The sequence below is a fragment of the Populus euphratica genome, unplaced genomic scaffold, assembly GCF_000495115.2.
Source record: "Populus euphratica unplaced genomic scaffold, PopEup_1.0 scaffold2.1, whole genome shotgun sequence".
NCBI lineage: Eukaryota > Viridiplantae > Streptophyta > Magnoliopsida > Malpighiales > Salicaceae > Populus > Populus euphratica.
Genome location: NW_011499846.1, coordinates 2,742,568 through 2,754,797, shown reverse-complemented (window position 1 = coordinate 2,754,797; position 12,230 = coordinate 2,742,568). Strand labels below are relative to the sequence as shown.

General features: G+C 35.9%; 2 protein-coding genes across 3 annotated transcripts; one reads left to right on the top strand and one right to left on the bottom strand.

The window, feature by feature from the left end:
- Positions 1–927: 927 nt before the first annotated feature.
- LOC105131539 (uncharacterized) lies at positions 928–1,587 on the bottom strand. Its single transcript, XM_011034564.1, has 2 exons — positions 1,257–1,587; positions 928–1,149 (listed from the first exon to the last, which is right to left on the bottom strand). The coding sequence occupies exons 1-2, from the start codon at positions 1,580–1,582 to the stop codon at positions 1,131–1,133; spliced, it is 345 nt and encodes a 114-aa protein (XP_011032866.1). The 5' UTR covers positions 1,583–1,587; the 3' UTR covers positions 928–1,130.
- Positions 1,588–4,247: 2,660 nt separating this feature from the next.
- Positions 4,248–6,933, top strand: LOC105131548 (UPF0481 protein At3g47200-like). Of its 2 annotated transcripts, none has more exons than XM_011034585.1 (2): positions 4,248–4,705; positions 6,213–6,933. In XM_011034585.1, exon 2 carries the CDS (start codon positions 6,232–6,234, stop codon positions 6,907–6,909), a length of 678 nt encoding a protein of 225 aa, XP_011032887.1. In that variant the 5' UTR covers positions 4,248–4,705; positions 6,213–6,231; the 3' UTR covers positions 6,910–6,933. The 2 variants fall into 2 exon arrangements, with proteins under 2 accessions (XP_011032887.1, XP_011032878.1); XM_011034576.1 differs by having other exon boundaries at positions 4,250–4,691.
- Positions 6,934–12,230: the final 5,297 nt, after the last annotated feature.

Here is a 12,230-nt window from a genome sequence, read left to right as displayed (position 1 = left end):
GAACACAGCTGATGTTCTCCGGTGCGATCTCATTGAGTCTCTGGGATCTTAATGAACCAATACTTGCAACATGGAACGTTTTTCTGTAGCGAGAGCCAAATAATGACGTTGCATGATCATGATACTCCGCACAATTCCGTCACTAGCAAACCCAACTTCATCACTGTAATGCCTGGATTTTGCATGAGCATGTGCATGAACCAAATCCTGACAGGCAGTGGCCAACAGTGGTTCGCCATTCTTCGTTGCTATGCTCCCTGTTACACCCATCCATCTTTCGTAATAGGTTGATCATAATGCCAAGAATAGGCTTCCCCTTGCAAAGAAGAGCAGTAAGGGTTCCAAACTTGCACCTTTTACAAATAAAAGCTGTATGTTACATCAAGAGGATCCACAATCCTAACAAAGTCTGGAAGGTTGGTGTCATTGATGATGATATCTTTAGAATTCCACTTCGTTTCTTCGCCAAAAACTGCATGGGAAGGGAAGTTCTCAAGAATGATGGAAACTATAGCTTCTTCGACTTCTTTATCCGAAACTTTTACAGGGCCATCTCCATCACACACACAGATGTATATTTATATTGCAAACCTCAAAAAAATCCCTTCAACTATATAATTAGCCTCAATTCTGCCACTAAACAAATCTCTTTCCTCAGTTGGATCTCCCAAGTTTCAGAAATTTTAAACATCCGAAGAAGACCCCAAGCAATGCTAAATCCCTTGGTAGCTAAACAGTCTGCACAAACATTACCTTCGCAATAAACCTGCTGTAAACGAGTTCTTTAACTTCTGCTCAGCACGTTCTTTATCAACTACTATAATTGAGTCCCAGAGGGTCTGTTCAATGTGTCTGTTAAGCATTTGATCAAGCAAGACCAAGAACATCAAAAGCTTATTTCCATGTTAATTGACTCTTTGAAGCAAGTTAACCAGAACAGAATTTTAACTTCATTAGGCAATGGTTATAGAAAAAGGTACTCTCTCAAACAACAATCAAAAGAAAAAATCTTATTACAAAAGAAGTATTGTGGAGTGCATCATATTGTTGACATCTACAGCTTGCATTCTAGCATTACAAAACATAGGACACGAAACTGCATACATCTCCAAAATTCTTGATGCCCCTTGTCATAGATCATCAGCTTTTCTAACAAGAAAAAAAATGATAAACAACAATCAATGGTTGTACAAATGTAATTTTTTGGGACTCTAAAAAAAAAGTATACAGATGCTAAAAGAGAGCAAGCAACTTACTCTTTTGCTACTCTTGGAGGAACCCCAAGCCCATTCCTTATATTTGCTCCCAATTCTATAAGATCTTGTACCTTGTGGATGCCAGAGGCTTGAAGGGAAGCAATGGAAGCAGAGGCGGCGGAACCCACAAAGAGGGAGGCAACGGCTAACGCTTTTAAGGGCATGAGACGAGAGTCGCCGGAGAAGCCTCTTTTATATGCTGAAATGCCCCACCCTAACTTGGCCATGCTTGCCGTTGCCCACCACCACCACCACTGGGTCTCGATGCCGCCACCGCAGCCAGTCTCCATTTCTTTCTTTCCGCTGAGTGACTGGGACCCCACCATGAACTCATTTCTTTGCGGTCATCGATAAGGGGTCTGATTTGTAGGCCTAATAATTCTTGATTTCTATTCTTTTTAGCCCTTGTAGGCCCATACAAGTCGCTGGGTATTGGTACGAGGCCTTTTAAATCCTCTGTGGACTCTGGTCCTGGCCAAATGAGAAGACACGTATGAGGCTGGCTAATTTCTTTTTCTTTTTTCTTTTTTCTTTTTTTTTTCTTTTTTCTTTTTTCTTTTTGCTTTTTTCCAGTTAAAAAGATCGTTGCCGTTGGAGTTAATTTTGCACTGCCATGTTTTTAGGTGACAAGCTGATAACAAAATTAAGGGATTGATTAGACCGTCTTTTACATGAGATGTCAACTAAGTTAAACTTTTAATATTTTTGGAGAATTAAACCTATGATCTCTTGGATGATACCAAGAACAAACACTAATAAGTTAGGTAAAATTGGATTATTTTCCTGAATGAAAAAAATAAAGATAATAAAAACAGATAAAAAAATATAATAAAAAACAAAAACAAAATCATTTTTAGTAATAATACACAATACAGAATATAAAATAAAATTATTTGTTCAAAATAGATATCTTACGCGATTAAAACATGATCTCTTATTTCTCAAATATAAAAAATAAAATAAAATTTTATATAAAAACTAATAATCGTAAAATCAAACGGGCAAAGCAAAAAGTGAATAGAGAATACGTGGATTAAATAGTATTTTTCATGCAAAAATAACATAGGCCATGTGTTTGATCTTTATTTTCTTAATTATTTATCTATACTATAAATTAAAACCAAATCTCATTAAATTGACCTCCGACAAACCTAACCAAAGCCTCCATTCCCCAAGATCATGGGAAGAAAAGAAACCATGGACTCACAAAACACGAGCACTCAAAACAGCACACAAAAGTACGAAAAAAATGTGATAAAAAAAAAATTAAAATCCACGTGGATCGCTTTGTAAGGAGAGGTACAATGCTACGCTGGACAATAAAATGCCCCCATGAATTAGTTTTCTTTAAATAAATGAGACCTAACCCTTGAATGCAACTACAAGTCAAGAGCATTTATGTCCTCTTGGAGTTAGCTGGGTGCACTTTCCAGCGTGGACCCCCACCACCCACAAGCAATTCAAAAGATTCGCCAATTTCCTTTTGTAATTCGAATGACTAATAACTGTGTTCGGTTCCTGGTCTTCCACGGAAAGTAGCACTTGAAAAATTATTTCGGAGATTGTCGGAGAACGGTTCATTGGATAAAATAAAATAACCCGATTATTTTAATAGAAATTATTGAAAACATTAAAAGAGGTAGATGCAGAAAAATATTATTCACGAACTCACATGTGACTGTGAACTCATTCTTCATTTCTTATTTTTATTTTTCCATTCTTAAATTTTAATTATTTTATGTGATTTGATCCTAATTAAGAATTAATTACTTTTGATTTCTTAAGAAATTATAAAATGAAAAGAAAAAAAACTAAAATAAATAATGCACCAAAATTGGGTGGTGTGCCAGGTTTCTGCAAAAAATATAGACTTAGGATCTCAATTTTTAAAAATAATATAATTTATACATTTAAAGTATCTTCAAATCACAAATTGGTAGAAAAGTTAATTTACATTATTTTTTAATTCTTAGTTATAAAAATTATAGAAAAAAATTATTATTTACACCATTTTTACCACCAAAATGTTTTTTCTTGGTGTCTATAGTTTCCATGTGATGAAAAAGATTTGATAATGATTGTTTGAAATTTCAGTATTGTTTAAAAAACAAATCTAAGTTTGAGTTTTGAAATTTTTTTTGGAGTGTTTTAGGTTGATAAATAAATTTGTTGGTATTCCAATGATATTTATGAGATATTCTAGATTTAAAAAATTTAAAAATTAAATTTTTTTTTTTTAAAATATTGTTTGAGTTTTTCAACCACCACAATAATGGTTGGAATTTGACTCGTAAATAAAATATTTATCTAAGTAGATAATATATTGCTCATGTATTTTTTTAAAAAAATTTAGAGTACAATCCTTTAAAAAATAAAATTAAAATCAAGCCTAAACACACAAGTTTTTTTTCTAATTTTTTTTCATTGTTAATATTTTTTATATAAATAACTCTTAGTTTATTTAATTAGATATATAGTAGAGCTTTTCATTCAGAATTTTTTGGTAAAAAACACATAGTAAAAACCTGCTTATTTTAATTATTATTTTTTTAAATAGTTTACCCGCAGCAAAGCGCGGTGAAATATGTGATCCAAAGCACGCGCTGTGGACAGATACTGTGTCGTGGGGGCTATTTGACTATCATCGTTCACAAAAATCCAAAGTCCCATCCCCACCACACACTCACTGTCGTTTTTCTGTGGTGTATGTGATAGAAGAGGGGAATGAACAAGCCGTCAAAGGGCGAAAAAGAGAGCAACCCACGTCGGAGGATATAGACAACTGTACCTCTCTTTACCAAATACTTTGTCCTTGGCCGGAGTCACCGTAGCTTGTGGGTCTGCATGGAGCTTGTTGGGTAATTTTAAAATTATTTTTTATTGAATTTAATTATATAATAATTAAAATCAATATTTGTAGAAGTTAGGAAGATCTAGATTTTAAAAGAAGAAAAAAATGTATTTCTTAAGTTAATGTATTTCAATATTTGTTTTGACAAAAGATTTTTATCAACAATATTCTTTATAACAAAGATTCTCAATAAGAAAAAAATATATATTGAGGCAAACCTTTCATTTTCTTATCAAACGACCTCCAGGAGGGAGGGAATCTTTCAAGGTAAATAGATATGAGAAAGGTAGGGTTTGGGTTGTTGATTTGTCGAACGTAGGGTTTGGGTTGTTGAAGATGATGGTGAAAAGGTAGGGTTTTGTGAAGGGGGGTAAAGCAAACAACATAACGGAATAAAACTTAAGAAGTAAAGATCTTTGGATGGGAGATTTTCTAGAGAGAGATGATGACAAGTAGAGAGAGAGGGGTACTACTCGTATATACATATCAGTGAGAGAGGAAGGCTGCATTTAACAGATCAGTATATAGCAATATCCAGGAAAGGGGCTGTGTGCTGCTGACAACAAAACAATTGCTTTCCTCAGGCAAAGGCACTCAGGTTCTTTGCGCACTAGCTACATTTCGTGTCCTTTTTCTTTCTTTTGTTTCCTTTATATTGTTTCACTATATTTGGTCTAACAACGACGAAATGTTTAAAGTTTTCAATTAAACCGTTAATTTAGCGGTTCTTACTTCATAATTATAAATGAATTTTGTCTTTTAGGCTTTATGAAAGAGGTTGGGCTGTAGCCTCTCTCAATTCTTGGTTAATAGTTCCATTATAAAGATTATTCTCTTGTAAAATCACAGCTGATAAGCTGTGCAGGATATCCATACATACTACTTCCGAAGGAATTGTGCACGTAGAAATATCCCAGCACACAACTTTCCTTTGGAAAAGGCAATTGCATAATTGCTTGAGCAATAAATATTCCAAAATGGTTCTATACTTGGCAGAAAACAGTTTTGGCTTTTTGCAGAACAACACTAAAACAAGATGGTCTTTAGCTAGGAAGAGTTGTTTTCGTGGTTTTATTCGCTTGGGAGTGTTTTAATCTGTTTTGCCCAGATTTTCCTTATATTTTGTTAGGTTTTTTTTTGTTGTTAATTGGCAATCAATTATATTGTTTATTTCCTTAACTTTTGTTCTTTTCAATTTAGGCCTTAAAACTTATTATGTTTTCGTGGTTTTATGCACTTAGGTGTGTTTTCATCTGTTTTGTCCAGATTTTCTTATATTTTGTTAGGTTTCCTTCATGTTAAATCTTACAAAACTAGGTTATGACTCCTTGGAAAAACCAATTGAAAGCTAAGGCTAGAGGACCAAAAAGCAATAGTATATGTGTGTGTGTGTGTGTAAAGTATAAAAGAATTTAGTAAATGATGATGTTCTTAGTTCTCATGAATTCTGCCTCATCTTCAATGCAACCAATAATAATAATAATAATAATAGATCAATGAAATACCCAGATAGATCATTGCATGATAAAAAAGAGAATTCACATTTTTTTCATAAACATTCAATTGACAATCGTGAAGCAGAATTCTTACTTCCCATGACATAACTTAATCCCAAATCTCAATTTGGGTTAATTAAGGCCAGTAGAGGTTCAACATTCATAATTAAAAAAAAAAAAACTAAACACAGAACAAATTGAACAAATAAATTGCTAGAGCTGAATCAAAACAATGATAAAATTACGGATCCACATGACCTAGATCATATCATAGATAATGTTAAGAAAATATTCTACATGACACACCTATATAATCTATGGATCAGGATGATGGGAAATCAAATATAACCATAATACACATGTAATCTCCCATGATTTGCTCTGTATTTTTCAATCAACTACATGAACTTTCCTTGAAAATAGTTTCTTATACAGTTGTTTTGTTTTGATTTGTTTGATCTGGTCGTAAAACTTGTTAAGAGTGGCTGGACAACAAAAATAAATCGTTTTAAATGTGAATTGAAATGAATCTAAGATTGTAGCAACCATGGTACACTTGATTTGGAGATCTATTTTTATTGCCAGTGATTCATTTGGCTGTCTCTCCAGGACAAAAATCTCTTGACAAATGGAAAACGATATTAATACCCCAAGTGCTTCAAATAAGGACATTGGCATGGCAACACGTTCAAATAATGAAAAAAGGATTGATAAGGCAAGTGCTTCAAACACGGGAAAGGAGATTGAAGCGGCAAGTTCTTCAAATGTTCTGAAAGATCTAGCAGATGGGATAGCAAGGTTCAAGCCTGGAAAATGTCCCGAGCACTGTATCTACGAGGTACCCCGCTCACTTCGAAGCATAGAACCGAAGGCCTGCACCCCACAAGTAGTTTCACTAGGCCCTGCTCACTGTGGCCATGAGGAACTAGTGTCAATGGAGAAGCAAAAATTGAGATATTTAGCAGAATTCATGGATGGGAAGAAAGTGACATTGGATGATCTTGTGACCATAGTTCAAAAGAATGAAATGGAAATTCGAGGCTGTTATAACATCAATCGTAGCAGTGATGATTTTGTAAAGATGATTCTGTTGGATGCTGTATTCGTCATCGAATTCTTGTTGCAGTTCTTTAACCTTTTCTGTGAAGAAGTTCCTATATTACCTGAGCCTCGGATGATGTTTGGTTTACAAGTGGACTTGATACTGTTGAAAATCAGCTACCTTATTTCATTCTGGAGAAAATATACGAGAAAACCTATTCAGACCCTGAAATACAAGCTAGCCTTACTTTTCCTGAGCTTGTAGCCTTCTACTTTGGACATTACTACAGGATTTCACAGAGACCAAAAGTCAACTCAGTAGGGATAAAGCATTTCACTGATTTTCTGAGATATGTTATGTTGAATGAGTCCCTGGAGACATTACCTCGTCGTCCTTGTACCATCAAACTGAAATACAGTGCAACCATGCTTCATAAAGCAGGATTGAAGTTTGAGGCAACTGAAAACAGTTGTGTACTCGACATAAATTTTGTCAATGGAGTGTTGAAAATGCCACGCTTTGAAGTAAATCAGAGCTTCGAATACGTGACACGAAACCTCATGGCATATGAGCAGTGCCACTACCCATATAGTACTTACATATGCAATTACTTTATGTTAATGGACCATCTTATCAACACTGAAGAAGATGTGGATTTGCTGGTTAAAGTGGGGGTGATTGATAACTGGCTAGGAAACAATGGCATGGTTGCAGATTTGATTAACCGGCTTTGTGAGCAAATTAGTGAATTTTTCACTTGTTATCATGATCTTTGTGTTGATTTGAATGCCTACTATGAGAACAGGTGCAACCATAGAAAGGCAACCTTGAAACTTGTATATTTCAGCAATCTTTGGAGAGTTACCGGAACTGTTGCTGCAGCTGTCCTGCTGATCCTCACTTTGATACAGACTGTATGTTCAATAATGTCACTTCTAGGTCCAAAGCAGCTGATCTAGTTTTATTACCTACAGTCAGTATCTGGTTATGGTTTCCCATATGATCTACATAATTGGTGTATATTTCAATAGGGTTGCTTCTATAGGCTCGAAGCAGCAGGTTTAAAGCTACTGTAGTAGCAAGATTGTTTTCCGAGTAGTTTTTGTCGGCCAAATGCAGTGTTATATTGTGCTAAAAGCAGTTGGATTTTTCTTTTACACTATTGATCTCATCATCATCATTGATAAAATATTAATCTCATAGTTACATCGATAAAAATTCAATTAATTAGTTTAACTCTGTTGGTTTTTGGTTCTACTAATAACTGGGGACCGAGGGCTTCATGGAAGTTGAACATTCCTGTTCGTCGACCTAAATATATGTTTATGTGACGAAGAGGGAAATGCTCAGTTCTACTTTCTAGGTTACTACTCTTCTATGGTTGTGTTAATTGGTCCTTGTAAATTCTTCATTAAAAAAAGCATTTAATCCTTCACGGACATGACAATGGCGAGTGTAAATTTGTCCAAATCCTCCACAAATTTGGTTAATCAAATCTGCTACCATAGCGTTGTCCTCTAGCCAGCTGACAATACTCTCTCTTCAACAGGCATATCCACATCTTCTTCAGTCTTGACAAGTGAACGCATGTGTAAGTTGCATTTGGATTGTAATGGAACTGCTTCAAGGCCATAGAATATTTCTAAGTGTACATTCAAAAAAGGTCTCCACCCTCTCATAACTCAATTCTAGATAGTTTTTTAATTTTAATTCATATTTTAATAAAAAAATTTTAAAAAAATAATAAAAATCCAAAAAATATATTTTTAAATATATTTATATTATTTTTAATATTTTCAACATTATGTCAAAAGAATTTAAATTTTCAAATATATTTAAAACGCGTTTAACTTTTAACATATTATTTTTAAAATTATTAATTTTTTTTATTGAATTGATAAATTATTTTTAAAAAAATATAAAAAAATTAAAATTTACAAAAATATAAAATTGAGGAATGAATTTTGAAATTCAAACAACATTTTTTCTATAAATAGCAACATTTAACCCATAAAAAGTAGGGTAATTTTGAAAAAAAAAATAAAAAATAAACCTAAATTTCTTCTCCTTCATCAAAAGCCGCCGCCCCCCATCCCCGTTTTCAATTCTTCTCCCTTTTCCCAGCCAAGACCAGCCTCTACACAGGAGCCCCCATTTTCTTCTCCTTTTCCAGCCAACAAAGCAGAGCCCCTCCCATTGCAACAAACCGAAGCAGTCACCCAGCTTCCTTCTCTCCCTCTTGACAGATCTTCACCTTCCCCTCCCCTCATCAGATGTTTCCTTCTTCTTGCCAGCCAAGGGCTGAGCCTCAGCCTTGCAGAACCGGCCTCCACCAAGCCACACAACAGTGCCCACAGACCGGCCACCAGCAGGAGCAGCCGATCTCCTTCACTGCCGGTCACCAGCCTTCAGCACTCCTCCTAGCTGGCAGTACATGAAACAAAGGAGAAGAGGATGAGCAGAAGTAGCTGATCTGCAACGAAGCAGATCCAAAAGAGGCCGAGGCAGATCTGAAAAATGGAGAACCGGAACTGCTTGTATTGTTGAGTTTCTTTGCAGGTGAGTGGGAGATGCACCGCCGGTACGGACGGGAAGAGAAGAAGAAGACGAAGACCCAAGAACAGACCGGAGAAAGAAGAAAGTGAAGCAGATAGGGACGGAAAGCAGAGGAAAACAGATCTAAAAATCAATTAAAACCGACTGTTTTTTGTGCGTTTTTCTTGTTGTTGCAGGTGACGCGACCCTCACCGCCGGCGAGGAGGGGAAGAAGAGAGGAAGTCGTGACTAACCCTCCTGCTTGCCTGGTTTTCCGGTGTCGCGTGGGTCTCCGCGCCGCCACTGCTGACGAGCACTGTTCACGTGCACTGTTCACACCGTTCAGAAGCACTTCCCAGCACTGTTATGGAGTTTTGAGGGGTTATTTTATAATTTTTAAACTGTTTAATGTAATATTTGTTTAATTTGAATTTTTATTTGTATTTTATAAATATAAAAAAAAAACAAAAAAAAAAGAAAAATACAGGGAAAGTGCATGTGTGTGCTTGTATTTATCTTATGAATGTTTTTTTTATTTATGATAAAATTATAGAGAATAAAGAAGAATTTATTTATTTATGATAAAATTAGAAGAATTTACTACTTTGATTTGATTAGATTACAGTGTAGAAGTATAAATTTATAGGGTTTTAAAACTTTTTGAACACATTATAATTATAAAAGTTGTATTTTTAAAATCCGATGAAAAGATAAAATATTTTAAAACTTTTTTAACACATTATAATTAATAAGCAGCTTATCTTAGGTATCAGGTAGGGTTTGTTAGAGGTGTTAATATTTTTCTTAATTATAATCAGTTTCTTACCTGTGAATCTTTGACAAGACTAATACAAGTACAATTATATTTCTTAGTAATCTTTAATTAAATATTAGGTGGCGATTCTTGAACACCACGTATTGATTTGTTTGACGTGCGACACACCCCGTCATCAAATCTTATGTCAAGCAAATGGTTATTATCAAACTTAACTCTTGCCTTAATAGTTATTATCAAACTTAACTCTTATGTCAAGCAAATGGTTATTATCAAACTTAACTCTTGCCTTAATAGTTATTATCAAACTTAACTCTTATGTCAAGCAAATGGTTATTATCAAACTTAACTCTTGCCTTAATGGTTATTATCAAACTTAATTCTTGCCTTAAGAAGCATGGTTGCATTATATTTGAGTTCAATAGGAATATGAAGGTTGCGAGGACCAGGCTCAATCAATGTAGAACACCTTATGAAATCAGTGAAATGTTTTACTTCCTTTGGGCGAGGTTTTGCCTCCACTGCAGGCACGTAGCGATGTTCAAAGTAACTATAGAGAAGTTGAAGAATTGTAGGGTAATATCTCTCGTCATATAGTTTCTTTTTTTTTTTTTATTTACGTGAGGTGTCCGGGCCAGCTTGCGCGCACCACGACTAATTCCTATGGCTCACTGAATACCCTGCAAACCCAGTAGGCATGTAAGGCATCGCGGGGGTGACAGGCGTGCACGACAGGGCTTGAACCCAGGTGCAGTGGAAGGAGATAAGCCCCTTCCACTGCTAGGCCAAGCATTGGTTTGCCTCGTCATACAGTTTCTTAACAATGAAGGTAGTGGATTTTAGAGTAGTATCAGGTCCTTTTGTATACGATAATTTTTGCTTTTCTCAGACGGTCCGGACTCTTTACGACAGAGACTTCTCGAATTTTGCAAGATAAACTCAATAATGAAAGACAACATCCATCAGTGTTAGGTTTGTTATCATTTCATATGCAGCAAATAAATGGCACCAACCATTGATTATTGGCAGCCATCATTATTGAATGAGCTAAAGTTGGTGGCCATCAATATTGACAACAAAGCAAGAAGAGCTGTCATGGATGCCTATAAAAGAGACATACATGAGAGCAAAATAAGAGAAAAGGTGGTGAGTGTATGTAAGAGAAGAAGAAAGAAAGAGAGGCTGCCCAGTGTGTGTGAGCTGAGAGTTGAGTATGAGTAGGTGTAATCCTCCTCCTCCATTTATTTATTTTGTATCCTTTCTCTATCTCTAATTATATTGACTCTCCCGTGGATATGAATGATTTGCCGAACCACGTTAAATATTGTGTCGGTGTACTTAGCCTTCAATGAGCAAATATCAGAACATCACTAGTCGAAATCCCCTACAATTGGTATCAGAGCTTATGGTTTAAAGTGGTGTTTGATTTGGCTCAAAAATAAAAGTTGTCAAAATTATATTTTGACCATACCACTATGTAGAGGAGGAAGAGACGAAGCCATTGGTGAAAACTGCGTCGAAATCGGACGTTGGAAACCGCCACACGCGCCATCACACGCTGGCGGGGTGACTGGACACGTGCGCAGACACGCACCACGTGTCACACGCGTCTTCCTCACCAGGATGGGCTGACCCGACCCGAATACCAGAAGATCTAACCCACGCACGAGATCCGAATGATGATGATGTCATCATGACGCCACAGTTTCGTCAGCATGCACAGGTGGCATGTCATGTCATCACCACATCATCAAACACGTCAGCACTGTAGGGACCCACCTGCCACATCACCAGCCACGAGCCAAAAATGAGCCGAGCTGAGTTGAGCCACTAGCTGAGGGACAGGATTCTGTGTAGCAGAATCTATGTGCATCCGAATCTGAAATTGAATCTAGACCACTGATCAAGCCAGAATTGTTTTAATGAAATCACAGTCGTCTGAAGTGTGATTTGAATGATTTCAGACTTGTTTTCAACTAATTTGATTGTTCCGGATGCAATGGTATGGTCCGATCATTGAGATTGAGACTAGAAATGGTGGTGGTGAATTATTGAAGAGAGATTGCCCGATCAAGAGGCATCTGAAGGTCATCATGGTGGTCGATGAATATGAAGAAGAAGAAATCACACATGTTTGCCCAATTACATATGTTGAACTGTTATGTGGGAATTTTAATTGCCTTGAAATAAGGCAAAATTGAGACACTCTGAACACCAGATCATGTGGACAATTTGAGGTGAAGAGTGAAATTTGATGAAGACCAATCTTGACGAA

Coding starts and splice junctions, on each gene's coding strand:
- LOC105131539 (XM_011034564.1), bottom strand. CDS start 1,582: ATGGTGGGGTCCCAGTCACTCAGCGGAAAGAAAGAAATGGAGACTGGC.
- LOC105131548 (XM_011034585.1), top strand. CDS start 6,232: ATGGAAAACGATATTAATACCCCAAGTGCTTCAAATAAGGACATTGGC.